Below are 16149 nucleotides of genomic sequence, written 5' to 3'. Positions count from 1 at the left end.
GTTATGTGTGCACAGAAACTTTAAGAAAATGACTGGAATGTTAGAATAATGGTTCTCAACTGTTTTTTATTTTATTTTTCCCACCAGAATAGGTAGTAAATGACATTCAATGCTTGACGCACTCCATGACCGTATCTTGGTCAGATGGGGAATCGGTTAGACATGGCCCTGGGTCTGTCAGCTGTAGCTCTTACATCCAAGAGAGCACATAGAATTACAACATGAGTGAGGATATCATCATTGTAAACAATCATCTGAAGTCGGCTCACTTTATTTTTAAAAATAAACAATTGGCAAATTTCAGTATTTTGACCAATATTAATGATAATTACTTGCCAGCACCTTTCCAAACTTACTAGTTAGCTGTTATAACACTACAGCTGAGAACCACTAAACTAGCAGGAAATGTTAACTAGATGGGCACGAGTAAGGGGGAATCACTTTGAACACAGAAATAAATGAGGTAGATGAGCATGGACTCGGTAATGAGCTTCCTTAAGGTGGTCTGCAGAGCAAAGCTTTTACAACAGTGAAACCATTGGTTTTCTATTTTGGAAAGAGTAATAATAATGAGAATGAGATGATGACATGAGTTGAAAAGAGATGATGTTTCAGTATGATCATTTGAGAAAGACCTGAGATCCTGACGGAAGCAAGGAAAACAATTAGAGTTGGTCAGTAGGGAAAAACCATTACCTATTGTTGTCTGTGGTAGATCAATTCTAAAGGTGACGGGCTGCAGAACTAGGCCAAAAGCAAACCAAAGAAACAAATTTATGAGAATTGCTTCCTGGAGAAGTAAAAATAGTTTCTGTTTCCACATGCACCCATTTGAATATTTAAACATTCTCTCAGTACCATAATAAATATGAAAAACTTCTACATAGTATTAGATGCCACCCAGGAAATTAAGTTGAGCTAGAACCTTAAAGTTTGGATTTACTGTCACTTTGAGTGAATTTTTGAGTAGGTGCCTACATGTTTTACATGACAGTATGTCCACAGTTGGATTATAGTATATTTCCATTTTGAAAGGTAAAAGTGATTGGCCTAGTTAATGTCTTACAATTTTAGCACGATCTCCCATTCAATGAAAACACTGCCAGGAAAAATATACTAATTGTACACTCTTCCCTCATGTTAACCATGGGGAAAATTCAAACAGATTGTATGATTAAACCTTCCAGAAAGAAATGTTTTTTTTTAATCTGTAATTTTTTCCCAAACTTCTTCTACATCACAAGCATTAAAAAAATATTTATATATTGACCTCAAGAATATTTTTTGAAAAATATGCTTTCTAACTGGGAAAATACAATAATTTATTTACCAGGTTCGCTCTGAGAGATTTCGGGGTCTGGTTTATAGGGAAGGAGCACATCTCTTGGAACTGAAAGAAAAAGATTAGAAAATGTTGTGTACTCTGTAAATGATACACCTGGAGCGAAACAACCCATAGATATAAAGTCCTGGAAAACATGAATGAAGCAGAGATACTTTTACAATGGCTAAAGAACAAAGCTGAGAAGATGACCGTTCTTCTCAAAATGGAAAAATGTCGCTGTGTAGGGAAGGTTCTAGTGGCTGTAAAACAGAGTTGGTCACAGTTCACTTTGAAGCCTCCACTGAGGAAAACAAAAAAAAAAAAAAAAAAAAAGGAGGGGAGGAGGGATAATTAATGTAATTAAACCCAAGAAAGTAAAGAAAGTAGGTCTCCCTCAAGTTGTCTCCAAAATAGAAATTCAGTTTTTGCCTGAAGTGGTTAGGTGCCATTTGATATTCATGCTAAAATTCCATGGACAGCAATAGAAAATACGTTATCTTAAATGGCCTAAGTGGCCTACCATGTGAGGGAAACAGGAAGAAAGGCAAAATTCTTGAATCTCTAAGAGGAGTACAAAGTTTTATTCTAAAAGGCACTAAACAGTTACTATAGGGAGAAAATAGAGCAAAAGGAATCAGCGGCTCATCAGAAGGTACCACATGTAACGTTAGTAAGAGTGCTTGTTACATAGTAAATACTCGATAAATGTTGCCATCTCTGTCTTTCTTAGTGTTGTGGCTTCCAGCATATTAGGTGTCAGTGCCTCCTGACATATGAGAATATGAAAACAAAGGCTGAAAATACCAGCAAAACAATAAACGTACTCATATTCAGTCCCTGATATCCAATATATTTTTAATGCCTGTGTCCAGACTATGTTGGCAAAATAAAGCAGTAGGCTGGGAATTTGATACTTTATTTCTCATTGGGGAAATTACCAGGTAATTTGCCTATTGTTAATTACCAGATTTCTGTGGTAAAGTCTCTTTCCAAGAGAAAGATAATGTACTTCTTGGACTCAGTTTCCCCACAAAGAGGTTCTTCTTAGCCCTACTCTTTCAATGAAAGTTTTCATAGCACCCTGAAGACTTTAGAAATGCCAGAGAGGCAGTGTAATTTTCTTCCATCTTATATGATGCTGGGAAGAAAAAATAGGATTCAGATTAGAATTCTGTCTCAGAGAAAGATGAAAAAAAAATTTGTACCATGAAGTGGCCAAACACCACTTTAACATTAGTGTAGAAATAGGTTATATAAAACAGAAATGCTCTTTTTACTGCTTTGGGGGATAATATTTAACTTGCATATCACATCTGTTCTTATTCTGGACCACTAAGTGCCAGTGAAATTGCGGCTGTGGAATTTGGTACATTGAAAAGAAATTTCACTCAATTAGAACTTCTATGAGCTAAAAGGTAACATCCAGGGGAACTTGAAAACCTGGATTTTTTTTTTTTTTAAGGAAAAAGGCAACTTCAAAAATATCAGTGGTTGACAAAGTGAGAGAAAACCCATCACAATAGTGAATATTTCACCTTTGTTATGTAGTATTTTTGGGGATGCAAATGGTAAAATTTCGAGAATTTTCCAGTTGTAAATCAAACTAAATGTTTGTCTGGAGGATAAAAGAGAAGGTACTTTGATTTGGCTCTGTGAAGGTCACGACCATACAAAGCGGCCTGGAGTTTATAAATACCCTAATTGGTTACAGTGCTAGACTATACAAAGAGGAGCTGGGATTAAGGAAAGGAGAAACAAGAAATGTGCTACCAATAAATCCACCATACTGTAAATACATTACGTGCTGCCTGCTGTAGTTGACTGAGGAATTTAGGCTGGGCTAATGTGGATTCCTGCTGCTGCAATTGGAACTTTTTAACCATGAAGTGATGAGTTAATAAACTGCCATGGCAGACTTTTTAAAGCAGCTAAAGTCAGGGGAGAGGAAAGAAATAGAAATATTCACAGGAAAGGGTTATGAATCATTCTCTTACTTGGTCGATTGCAGCTCCAAGAAATGCCAAGTTGTGTTTTTTTCTTTTTCCCCAAGTGGCATGCCTCCGTGTATTAAATTAAATAAGAGCATGATTCCTAAAACCTAAATCTTCCATGCTGGGGGAAACTTAATATAAATAATGACAATTTTTTGAGAAGGCAGTTTTGATTTCCTTATAAGAATATTTACCATTATTATATTTTAGACTCAATCACATTAACCAACTTACCACTTATATTAGCCAACCAATCAAATTATCTTTTTGAATACAGGGCAATGCTCCAAAGAAAAATTCAACTGAAACAAGAAAATTATGTGTGGAAATTTCTAATATGGACAAATGTAAATGAATGGGCTCATGCACATTCATGTTTTTCCAAAGTAGAGGAGAGAATCAAGGTATTAGTCTCTGATAAAGATGGTGAAATATGAAGTCTGCAATAAGGCTTACCCTGGCAATAGGCTACAAAGAAACTGATCCTCTTAGCAACATGATACATGTAGAGTACACACCATTTTCACCTGCGGATACTTTCTTAACTTTATTCTAACCTTGTACCCTTAGGCCCAGTCTGAGAGGAAGCAGATCTCCCACCCTTTTGGAGGCCACTTTCTGAGTTTCACCTGTGCTCTTGGGCCACCCTCCCTCTCATCTCCTCTAAGACCTTCTATTTTTCATTATTTCTATTTTCTTATATTTGTATCCACTATTTCCATCTATCTATGAGTTCCTTTCTCTCTATCTATAAAACGGCTCAAATGCTCTAACATCCTAAAAATAATAATTATTTCCTTGATATGGCTTCCCCTTCAAACCATCTTGCTCCCATTCCTTTAATCAAAAAACTATATCTGCCTCTGCTTCTTGGTCTCCCAATTGTATCTTCTTCATTCTCTGTGGTTCATCTTTCACTTCACTAATCTCCTGCACCTATGGATCCACAATGCCATATCTGTAGCTCTTAAGTCCAAAATGCTCTGAAACTGAAAGTTTTTCTTTTAAGCTTATTTGACAGCAAAAGTTGGCTAGCAATGACCTAAGGCTATTGACAGTTTTTATGGATCCTGCGTAGTATAACTATTCACACTTCTCACTGCAGACATACAAATATGCTTGTATCAGTGGTATAGGTGCTGTTTTACCTTCCTAAAATCTGAAAATCCTGACTTCTGAAGCATCAACACCCGGGTTTTCAGATACTGGCGTGTGTACCTACAGTGTCAAGTCCAGGAGCTCTTCTGACCCCTCTGCACCTCACTGCCATTGCTGACCACCCTTTCCTGTGTTGCCTCCTGATACCCTCCAACCTCGTACTCTCTGGTCTTTTTCTGAAGAGCAAATTCTGCTAGCTCCTCTTCCTCTATCCATTCCTTAAATATAACTGTGTCCCCCGAAGCTTTGCTCTCTGGCTTCTAATTTTCTCAGTCTATACTTTTTCCTGGATGATGTCTTCCACTCACAAGATTTAAGACCCTTCCATATGTAGACAGGTGACTCCCAAATCTACATCCCAAATCGTGACTTCTGTTTAGAAATGCAGAAACACATTTCAGTCACCAGCTAGATATTCCCAGTTAACCGTCCACCTGGCCCTGTAAACCCAGCATGTACAAACACAGGCTTTATTCCTCCCTGTGTTGCCGGGTTACTGGCATTATCATCTATCCCAAGCTAGAAACGGCAGTGTCATCCTTCTCTCCAGAACACCATTCAGTCATTGTCTGGGTCCTAAGGACTCTATCTCCACAGGCACATCAGCATTATTCCCTTATTTCCTAACTGCAAAAGTGCTGCCGTGGGACTGCAAATTTGAATTTACCAAAGAGAGGAGTTACACAGAACATTTGTGAGGACTGGATAGTTGCAGAAATCTAGATTTTCTTCCTGGTTCACTCACAGTGACTGAAATCTACCCCAATATCTGCAGGCCAGAAGAGTTGCCACAAAGCCAGGACAGCTCTTGGTGTCAAAACAAATCTGCAAAGAAGGCATCGTTCCACTGAGCCAGGCATCAGGGTGGGTTCTTGGCTCTGAATTCAATACCATTCCTTCAAGGCAGATCTGAGGAAAAGCCAGCTCTCTTTTGGTTTTCGACATGGTGTGTGAACTCAGTTTGCCTAGATTCTTTATTAAATGTTGCAGATAAATCAACCAAATGGTTGGAAGATAGATTCTAAAGGCTGAAATGGATGAAACTTATGTTATGCATAGGAATCGATAGAATGGAAGAGCTACACAGGAAATCCTAGACTGACTTATTTGATACAGGTTTAAAAATTCAAGTTTGCTACTTATATATCTCAGAATAAATTTTCAGTAAACATCGTGATAAAACCTGACTCTGTCCTGATGACAGCACTACGTTTTACATTTTTTGACTTTACAGAGCACCTATTTCTCTAGGATACTAGTATGGTATGTATTAAATATACATGTAAATTTACTTCTGTTGTTTTGGGGGGTAAAATCTAAAGGAGCCAGTAAACAAGGTCTTGGGTTCATTAGGATGCAAACCTGAGCCTAGGCACATACCAGACACTGTTTGATCACAACAGAATCCATTCTATTTGAACACTTGTGAGAAAACTGAAACTTAATAATAGTTTCCTTATGATAATTCCCATAGGCATCACACCCCTGGAACAATGGGGAATCTCTAATGAAGACATGGTGGTGGACCAGCACCAGATTTAAAGACAGAATTCTAACCCAACACCTAGAAGTAAAGAGTCAATTAGATTTCACTGGCATGTGGGATATAAAACTGAAAACAACAAAAGAACAAGACAAACAAAGAAACAAAAACTCACAGACACAGACAACAGTTTAGTGGTTACCAGAGGGTAAGGGGGGTGGGGGTAGGAGATGAGGGTAAAGGGGATCAAATATATGGTGATGTAAGGAGAACTGACTCTGGGTGGTGAACACACAATGGGATTTACAGATGATGTATTACAGAATTGTACACCTGAAATCTATGTAACTGTACTAATAATTGTCACCCCAATACACTTTAATGAAATAAAGAAAAAAAGAGTCAATATAATAAACCCAATGGAGGCTCCAGGGGGAGTGTTTGTGCAATTGCTCCACTGCTCAAATTTACAGGCTAGAATTTCTGTGAAAAATAAGGTGATGGAATTAAGGCAAATACTACCCATTAAAAAAGAAAAAAAAAGTTTAACTATCAGATATATTGGTTTAATGAGAGTAAGTCACATCAGGACCAACAGTATTCCTTTCTCTCATGAAAAGGAAAAGTGAATAAAATCACTCAAATCTGCTGTTAACTGTAATGACTCATTTTCTGTTACTTTTTTCTGCAATTAAAAATAGAAAGTCGATCTTTTTCAAGTGGGGAAGATTAGCTTCTTTTCTCACTCGCATTGATAACCTTGGCTTTTGGTTTAATGATTCAAATTTAAATCCTAGACTTCAGGGCACAGAAGCCTCCCTAGCCTACCACCGCCGGCAACACCCCAATGATGCCCTAGCCCCAATAACGCCCTCCCCTTCACAATCTGGAAAATACTGCGAGCATAGCAAGTAAATTCAGACTTGCTCCCAAAATGCCATCATTTCAAGCTACAGATTAGGAACACTTTTGGTTCTGGGAATGTTCTATAGGCTTCTAGGAGCACTAGGAATTTATAATAATTGGACTTTTAAAAAGAAACATTCTATCCTTGGCATAAGTCTCTGCCTTTTGAGTCTATCAACAGCTTACTATATGAGCAATTAGATAACCCTCATGAAACCTTTGAAATGATCATATATCTGACAGAACATGGGATGTGACCGTAAGTGGAACAGTGACCTCACATCCACAGCGCTCATGTTTCATTGAAGCAGAGTGTGACAGTAGAAGGTATTTGGCTCAAATATGAAATAAAGCATTTACCAGGTGGAGTATGTGACACTTCTGGCCTTGGTGACATTTTTGGCTTTGAAGTAACATACTGGAACACCTTAGGAGCTGAAAGAGAGAACTCAGACCATGAGTCACTTGGTTTCAGCATCTCCCAGTCATGCTTAATACATAAGATATGACAAGCTGTAGGCCTGGCTACTGATAAAAAAAGAAAAAAAAAAGAAAGAAAAAGGTATTGAAATGGGAGTTAGGTAGAAAAATATACTTTAAGCTCTAAAAATAGATCAGTTAAAATTCCAGATACTTTTAGAGAAATGAACTATGAGAAACCGCAAAGTTTGACCAAGCCAAAACATAGGATGGAGAACTATTTGAAATCTTCATTTCAGAAGATTAGCGATTAAATTAATCCCAAAATGCTCTTCTTTTCTGGATGTTTGCCTGACTTCTCCTTAACCCCTTCTTCCTAAACACACAGATCTTTCTTTGAAGATGAGTTCAGTGATGTCAGAGTAGAAGCCCATGAAATATGGACAAGAGAAGCTTAAAATTAGATCAGGCAACAGCAGAAAGGGAAGCGAGTGTGGAATGGAATGGAGTGGGTGGGTCGCATTCTACATCCCTGCAATTCTTAGGCCCCAAACAAGCCTTTAATAGAACATGTTCACAAACTAAAATTGTCTTTCCTCAACTGTTCTTTTAGAGTATCAGGTGCTAATGTAATAGATACCAGGAAAAAAATTCTAATTTATTTATAGCTCATTTTACAATTTCAAAAATGTTTTTCTAAGGATTATGCCCTTTGATTCTCACCATAATGTTGGGAGGAAGGAATTCAGCTTCACTTGAAAGGCTTGGTTTGGTGACTATCTGCTTGAGGTTACATAGTTACTAAACGCCAGAGACAAGACTTGGACTGAATGCCAACGTCCAGACATTGTCACTAGGTCCAAACACTTGGGCTCGCTATATCCCAGTTCTGCAGGCCACATTGTAAATGTGTCTCATTTTTCAGGATTGAAATAATAAACCTATCCTAACTCAAATGGTGGTTGTGAGAATTAAATGTGAAATGCCAAAATGATGTGAAAACTATAGTACTACACATTTTTTTTCTACTTCTAGAACATCATTGCAAAATCGACATTCAAGGATCTGAGTATGTTCTAATTTTCACATTGTTTGTGCCTACAAAAACCAGGAGCACAAGATTTCTGGGTATAAAATTTATAATGGCATTTGTTAAATATTACCTATGAACACAGAAATTTAAAAATCAAAACTTTATTTAATGACAAAATAGTCTCGATGATTTGTTCCAAATTCTTATCTCACTTTGCCCTCAAATGTCAAATACACATTTAAATTTTGCCACCAATTTATAAACATAGTTTAAGTATAAATAAGAAGAAAGGTGGCATGCCCAAATGTAGAATTTCATTTTGAAGAAAGTGGTGGATGAACACACTGTGTGGCACTTTAAATTGTACACATTATTGTCAGATGACACCCCTATAGTCCAACAACAATAATCTGCATTTGGTATTGTATACAGGAACAGAACATTCTCCCACCTAAATAGCCTTTTGAAGTTCATAAGAGCTAGCCGTGGGTTAGGGAGGAAGTACTAGGATTTGTATATCTGTGACACATAAATATACACACATAAGCACTCTCGAAATACCATGAGAACTTAGGATATTGCTGGGATCTATTAGGTAAGATCATACTCTCTTGTGTAAGAAAGATCCTAATTTCACCCACTTTTAGGAGTGGTTGTGTGTGTGTTTTTTTTGTGTGTGTGTGTGTTTTTTTAAGGAGGGTGAAGCTCACAGTGGCCCATACGGGGATTGAACTGGCAACCTTGGTGTTATTTGCACCATGCTCTAACCAACTGAGCTACCCTTCACCCACTTTTAACAGGAATGATTAGAACGCATTTTGTTTTCCATAATCAATTTTCCAAATCATTCCCTTGCATTAGGTAGCACCAATAAAACCAGAAGTATTTGGGTTGCAACAACTTTCCATGGCAAATGCTGATGGGCTGGGAGTTGCCCAATTTGAGACAGAATCAGGATGCTTTCTTGTTAGTTTGGCAGCCAATCCAAGGTTTCAGAGTCAGAATGGAATGCATTGAGCACATGAATTTATCCATTCTGAAGCTAAATATCTTGCCAAGGAAGGTTGGCCAAAGGTTTAAATCAAAATTAAATAAATTAGAAACTTTGCATATGGTATTAGGTTGGTGCAAAAGTAATGACGGTTTTTGCATTTATTTTCAACCTTTTGAAACCACAATTACCTTTGCACCAACCTAATGTAATAATGGGAATTTAGAATAAGCCCCTGAATTACTATTCTGTATTTTTGTAAGTACAGAGCACAGCTCAAAAAGAAAATTGTGACTGTCTTCATATATCCCCTAAATTGTAAAATTTCACTAACCAGGTAACTATATCCTCAGCGTCTTAACTCCCAGCATTACTTATTTTTCATCTTTTCTCTTATTTTCCAAAATTCAGCAAGTTTTTGTGCTTTCGTATTGATTTCCATTTCTCTATTCTCTGCTACTTTTGTTCTATGTTTTATTAAAAAAAAAAAGTTTAGAGCGTCTTCATGTGATTTTATTTATTGATTTTTTTAAAGTTAGATTTTTATTTTCCTATCCACAAATTTAGTATACTTGCTTTGGTTTTTTTATTCCTATTTCTATTCATTATCATTACTTATTCACTAATCAATAATTATTCTCCCAGTGTTACTTGTATGTTGTTTCACATATGTTTAAATTTCTCATCATACCAGGGGATTGTTGCTTTGGTACCTTTATATACTTATGTATCACACCCATATTATTCTCATAGCAAAGTTTTAGTAATGAAATAAAACACACTTGAAAATACATTAAAGCAGATTTAAAATCATTAACTAGATGTGGAACATAGAACTGTCTTTCACAGAATTTTCCTTTGAAGAAAAAAAATAATAGATGAAATATCTCTCAGAATCAGATGAAATTTCTCTCAGAATCAGATATTAAGGACCATGCCCAAATCTATATTGTTTTCTTTCGGTAGGGATACTAAGATATGATTAAAGGATTTGTGGTGGAAATGCAGAGCTACTACTGGATCAAATAAAATTTTGATGCTGCTAACATTTTCATCTCCCCAGACCTTTAGTGATAGTGAAGGTTTCTTTCCTAATAAATTGGTAGGTGCACCTATTACACTTTTTGGATGTCAGCCATGTATAAATTATAAATGTAAATTTAGGTGATTGGCCTAGACCAGGGGTGTCCAAACTGTTTTCAACGTTTTTCACCAAGGGCCATATGTGGTAAAATACACAAACAACCGGGCCACTCACTCGAGGTGAAGTACGTATCACCTCGATTGCCTCACCTGGTTTATTTAAGTAAACTAAATATAGTTTTGGAATTTGCTGCGGGCCAATTAACAATGGATCATGGGCCACAGTTGGCCCGCGGGCCGCAGTTTGGACACCCCTGGCCTAGACTGTAATTCCTGGACCACAGAAGGATTCATTTTGTTTCACATCCCTAGTGTCTAGTACATTGCTTGGCACATGGTCAGCACCCAACAAATATATGTTGGGTGACTAACTGATGAACTGAATTAGTTAAGCAATCACTTAAGCATTAAGGGGTGATCTAATTTGAAATTAGGAGAGGAGAGAGGAGATCAGTTGATTAATAACAATAGACTAGGCATGACGAGGTAGATTCTTGGAGGAGGCACCCATGCTAGCACGTAACATAGTAACAGATGGACTGCAGAGGCTGGATGAGGAAGCAAAGTGAAAATCAGACGTAAAATGCTGAGAACCTGCCACAAATGTAAATGAGAAATTGAAAGGAGGAAAGACAATAAGCTTTTTTTCAGGCATGTCAAGTTTATGGTAGTTTAAAATGGAGAGCTGCTCAGGCAGTTGGATAAATTAGAGTTTGGTTAAGAAGTTAGAATTAGAATTAATTATTCAAATAAGAATTTCTTCGACAGAATAAAAATAATTTTTAAGGTCTCTTATTTGGATTCCTATCAAAATTTTGCAGCAAAACAACAAAGCGATATTATGTAATCATTTTGTTATAAGAGAGTATATATAGACATATATACATATAATCTTCATGAAATTAATGTTAAATAAAATCTACTGAAAGGTTAAAAAAAAAAAGGTGATTCGTAAGAGGAGGCACACTCAAGGACCGTGGAAGGGCTAGGGTTTCTCAAGTTGGGAGAGGGAAAGAAAGTAGGCAGGATTCTCTTTTAAGAAATTCCATTCTTTTCCATTCCCTTTTCAAAATAATGTAACAATAGCAAAGCTTTCTGGAATAAACTATTCCAATAAAACACTTTTTGATAAAATCTAAAGTAAATGTAAATATTTATTATGTTTCAAAGAAAGATTTGTTTTACAAGGGTTAAAAATCGAACTTGCTATATAATACAACAGAATACTTCCACTAACATCAAACGTCTCAAGGCAGAATATAAAATATGTAAATATGTTTTTACCTGGCTGTGTCTGTGGGACTCTTGGACGTGGAGATGTTTTTGGTTTGGGCGGAGTGCGTGCTATCTGCTTGGGAGCTAAAAGAAAGGATATAAGGTTTGGAGCCCTTGAGCTCTTTCAGAATCACAGTACTTAAGTCGCTAGTCTTTCAAAGATGATTGTTGAGTGACTGAAGACCGAAATACACAGCAATTAATGCAATTACAGCTCCCAACAAGCTACAACATATAGGAAGATAATTTTCATATTTTCTTACAACAGAAAACTAAACAAAACAAGAAGGCATCATTAAATGATATCCAAGATATTCAGCTGGCAAATGAAACTTGGAATTCCCAAAATATCTATTTCAAATACTTTTTAAATAGGTTCAAAATAAATTTCATAATAACAATAATTCATCTTTATTACAAATTCACACCATTTTATCATATTATCCCAGTATATTTTTAAGTGTAAATAGACACAATTTCTCCTCAAAACAGTTAGCATGTTACATTCCAAATACACCTAGAGAATGAAAGCATTTTAACAGCAAGTACTGATGGGAAAAAAACTAATCTTATTAAATAAAACGTGATTTTTATTGATCATATTAAAGGAAAAAAATTGAGCAGAAATTGAAAGCATAGATAACTGAAGAAACTTGTCCTTTTGCTGGGAAATTCCCCAAAAAACCAGTTGTTTCTTCATCAAGAAAATTAAACGTACATCCTGCTGGAGAAAAGGAATTACCAAATGCAAGTTTGTAGCTTGTGGAAACACCTCATTCGGCCGGACTAGTGTTTGCGATAAGAGAGATAGTAAGAAACGAAATGTTTTTCAAGGTCACCGAGTTTCAGGCACCTTAAGGAAAGATTTCTGAAAATAAGAGTTATTAGATACTAGAAGTTTCTAAAGAGTCTGCAGAGACTTCCTCCTGATACTAAATGAAAATATATGAGGCATGCAACGGTTTCAGTTGAATCTTCTCACCTGTGGAGAGATGAACACCCAGATATGCTGGAGGTTACCCTGGTTTAGGAGCCTGGGACCTGGAGATTTGGAACTCCCTTTGCCAATCACTGGGTCCACAGTCTCAGGTTCTCCATCAAAAGTTACAGGGTTTTTAAGAGCCCTTCCAATCCTAAAATTCTCTGATTCTAGAGTTTCTTTCAGTCTAAGGATTTGGTGATTCTCAACTTCCTTGCTCACTGAGGTTCCTGCTGATAGGCTATTTGTTTCCCTGGGAACAGGAAAGACTCTTTGCAGGTAAAGGCATGTCAGGAGGCAACTCCATCAAAATGATTCAGAAAGAGACAGGAATCACTAACAGTGCTCACAATGAAACATTTCCACAACATTAATTATTATAGCTATTAAAAAAGAATAAACTGAGAACGTTAAAGATAACTGACACAGATTTAGTTAATTCAGTCAATTTTGGAATTTTGGTAAAAATTCAACTGCAGTGTTTAATAGGCCATATTTAGCAGGCTATTTCAGAGGTAAATGAGTACACTTAATATTCATATTTCCCTTGGAAGTAGAGCCATATAAAAGAAGTTCAATGGCACTCAAAACACCAGTTTGGGCTTGTTTACGATAAGCTCCTATTCCAAGAGAGCCTATAGATATAGAGGGGATTTTTCCTTACAAGAAGAAGCACATTTAGTTATCCATGTTGATGCTTTGTTTTCCTTCATTTCAAATGCCACCATCATGACTTGCCAAAGTAACTGGTTTGATTTCAGTTTCTCTTATTTGTATGCAGTGAAATGGACAAAGCACTGCGGAAGGAATGAAAAGGCATAAAGGACCAGAATAATGACAAGGTGACTGGCCAGTTATACCTTTTCATGTGGATTGCACAGTGAAGCCTGTGTCTGTTCATCTCAAAGATAAATTAGATACCTTAAAATGCTTTTTACATGACCACAGAACTTATAAACCTAGTTGAGATGAAAAGTGTTTAAAATTAGGATATACACTTATATTTTAAATGGGATGTACATGTTTGTCCCCAGAAACATTACTATTTCCTATGTTAAACAGTTGCACAGTAGCTGAGAGGTGTTTTCCAGCCATATCCTAAAGAATATTCACAGCAACGCCACATGACTGGCTACAGATGATGGATAGAAGGAGAGATGGGGTGTCAAAGACTGAGCAGAGCGATTAAGTTGGGGCTTCTGAAGTCAAATATTGCCCATATTGTCCTTCCATTTCTTATATTTTGTAAACACTCACCTGATATATGAAATACAAAATAATGTGTTTACCCTGTTTGGTCTGAGGCTCATCTGGGCTGGGTAGGATTATAGTTTCGGAAGACAAAAGTGGTGTTTCTAAGGTAATTGAAGGAGAATACCCAGGGTTACCACAGTGCTTCACACACCTTCAGTACAGATGGTACTGAATGGTAACAAGCAGATCTTTAAAACAATAAAGAAAATTGCAAGTCTGCAGCATACTAGCATGCCTCCTTCTTCATGATGCATTCAGTTTTAAAAATGCGTAGAGATGCCAGGTTACAAAATACTTTCAAAGTAAGCAATACCCTTACTTTTTAAATCCTCACTCCACACTGGTACCTCCCCAACAATGCCAGAAAGGTATATTCAATAGAAACCATAAAGGGAAAAACAAAGTAATAAAAAAATGTTAAAGCATAAGCCATTCAAGAAACATTGAATTTCACTTAAATAATGAAGAAAAAAAAATCAAACATGTAAGTGAATGTGATGGAATGAATGTTAATAGAAAGTATGATGCTAGGGCGGAAACTATGAATGGATCATTACACAAAAAATATTATCTGAAATATTCAAAACGACATCAAGCTGGCAGAATATAGGTCATGAAAAAGATGCTTTAGATTCAACAGTTGTGCTGACTTAAGTAGAGAAAGAGACCAGGTCTAGGTATAAAACTGAATGGGAGAAGTGACTTCTTGGACAATGGTTATGAATAGAAGCACCTAGAAAGAAAATTAACTGCCATGACAAAGAATGACGTTGCAACATGAAATCACAATGGAAGAGAACCTGCGGTTCTCAGATGCTGATGACAATGAGGATGAAAGCTGCTGAGGTGTGTCATTACCTAGAGTGGCCTCAGGTGCTTCAGACACATTGGTAATAGATTCCACAACTGTATCAAAACAAAGGAGAACAATTTAAAAAATTGTAAGATGTTAAGCTACAGCCAAGTGTTTCTTTAACACCAACACACTTCATTCTCTTAAGAGTTTGCATCATATTTTTACAGATAAGACAATGGATTTACACAAGAAAAAAAGAGAACCAAGAGGGAAATCCTATTCTATAATACTAACCCTCCAACTAACATTTATGTTTTCACTGTCATTAACTGGCTGTCAACTGTTATATCTCAAGATATAGACCCTGCAGAAAAACTGAAATTTATTTCTGTATTCAGAGAGTCAATTATCATTTTAAGAATCCAAGAATTTTGGAAGCTATAGCTCTTCAAATCTATTCAATTGTAGAACAAGCACCGGAGCTTGAACTTTCATGTTCCATGGACCTAATACACATGAATTAAAAATTTGTTTAATAAATGAATCAAAGCATGAAAACCTTTACCACCTTCCGTCTTTGGCTCCTCCGGCCTGAGAGGTGCTTTGGCAGTGGGATATACATAATCTGTTTCAGTTGATGCTAGGGAGGAAACAGGGCATGTCTGGTTAGTGGTGGGCAGCCCATAGCACTCTGCAACGGAACACTGTTTAATTTGAAAACAAAGATGAATTATTTGAAGTAGATATATTTGTGAGAGTAAGTAACATTTAGAGGGATTTTGAAGATGATGGCAGAAATGAAGGCAGGACATAAAGGCAGTGTGCTGTGTAGAAACACACACACACACAGACACACATACTCTCTCTCTCTCTCTAACTGGTAAGGTCTACAGTAATTTCTCTCTGGACCAAAGCAGATCATTTCACTTCCTTACATTTTTAAAGGATTCTAGTGAGAAAAAGACATGGAGTGAGTCCTTGGAAAGCATGGGAATGAATTCTAAAAATGAAACCTAGGATGTGCGTATTCATATTGCAAGAGTGATCAGAATGTTAAAATACTAAAATTTGCATCCAGAGTGAGAGAAAACTAAATAAGGAAATTGCAAAACTTGAATAGCAATACAGCAGACACCAGCACAGTGTTCTGTGTTTAATATTTGACTCTCAAGATGCACTGGATGAGCACAGACAAGACGTGAGGAGCTATGAAATGTCACGAAGCATGAGGACATTCAAAGATGACTTCTGCAATAAGATGGAAAAGCGCATAATGACTTCCCATTAGGAAACATTTTTACCTATAGCTTCTTTGGATGACTCAGTGCTAAATGTAACAGATTCCAGGATGTCAGAAACTAGCAAAAAAACACACAAAATGATATAATTGATCAAG

The 16149-nt window shown here is 36.6% G+C and overlaps 1 protein-coding gene across 50 annotated transcripts in view; it reads right to left on the bottom strand.

Annotated features, from left to right (window-relative positions):
- ABI3BP (ABI family member 3 binding protein) overlaps positions 1-16149 on the bottom strand; it is a 259305-nt gene that overhangs the window by 54722 nt on the left and 188434 nt on the right. For 25 of the 50 annotated variants that reach the window (XM_088793875.1, XM_074332670.2, XM_088793881.1 and 22 more), the window contains 7 exons: positions 16055-16111; positions 15313-15393; positions 14816-14863; positions 11734-11808; positions 7223-7297; positions 1331-1390; positions 697-744 (listed from right to left, as the gene is read on the bottom strand). In XM_088793875.1, the coding sequence (XP_088650001.1) occupies positions 697-744; positions 1331-1390; positions 7223-7297; positions 11734-11808; positions 14816-14863; positions 15313-15393; positions 16055-16111 (444 nt within the window). The remainder of the gene's footprint in view (positions 1-696; positions 745-1330; positions 1391-7222; positions 7298-11733; positions 11809-14815; positions 14864-15312; positions 15394-16054; positions 16112-16149) is intronic. The other 25 variants (XM_088793900.1, XM_088793903.1, XM_088793906.1 and 22 more) reach the window with 4 other exon arrangements.

The sequence above is a fragment of the Rhinolophus sinicus genome, chromosome 17, assembly GCF_057876585.1.
Source record: "Rhinolophus sinicus isolate RSI-liver-muscle chromosome 17, RSI-T2T, whole genome shotgun sequence".
Taxonomy (NCBI): Eukaryota; Metazoa; Chordata; class Mammalia; order Chiroptera; family Rhinolophidae; genus Rhinolophus; species Rhinolophus sinicus.
This window is presented reverse-complemented; position numbering and strand designations above follow the sequence as displayed.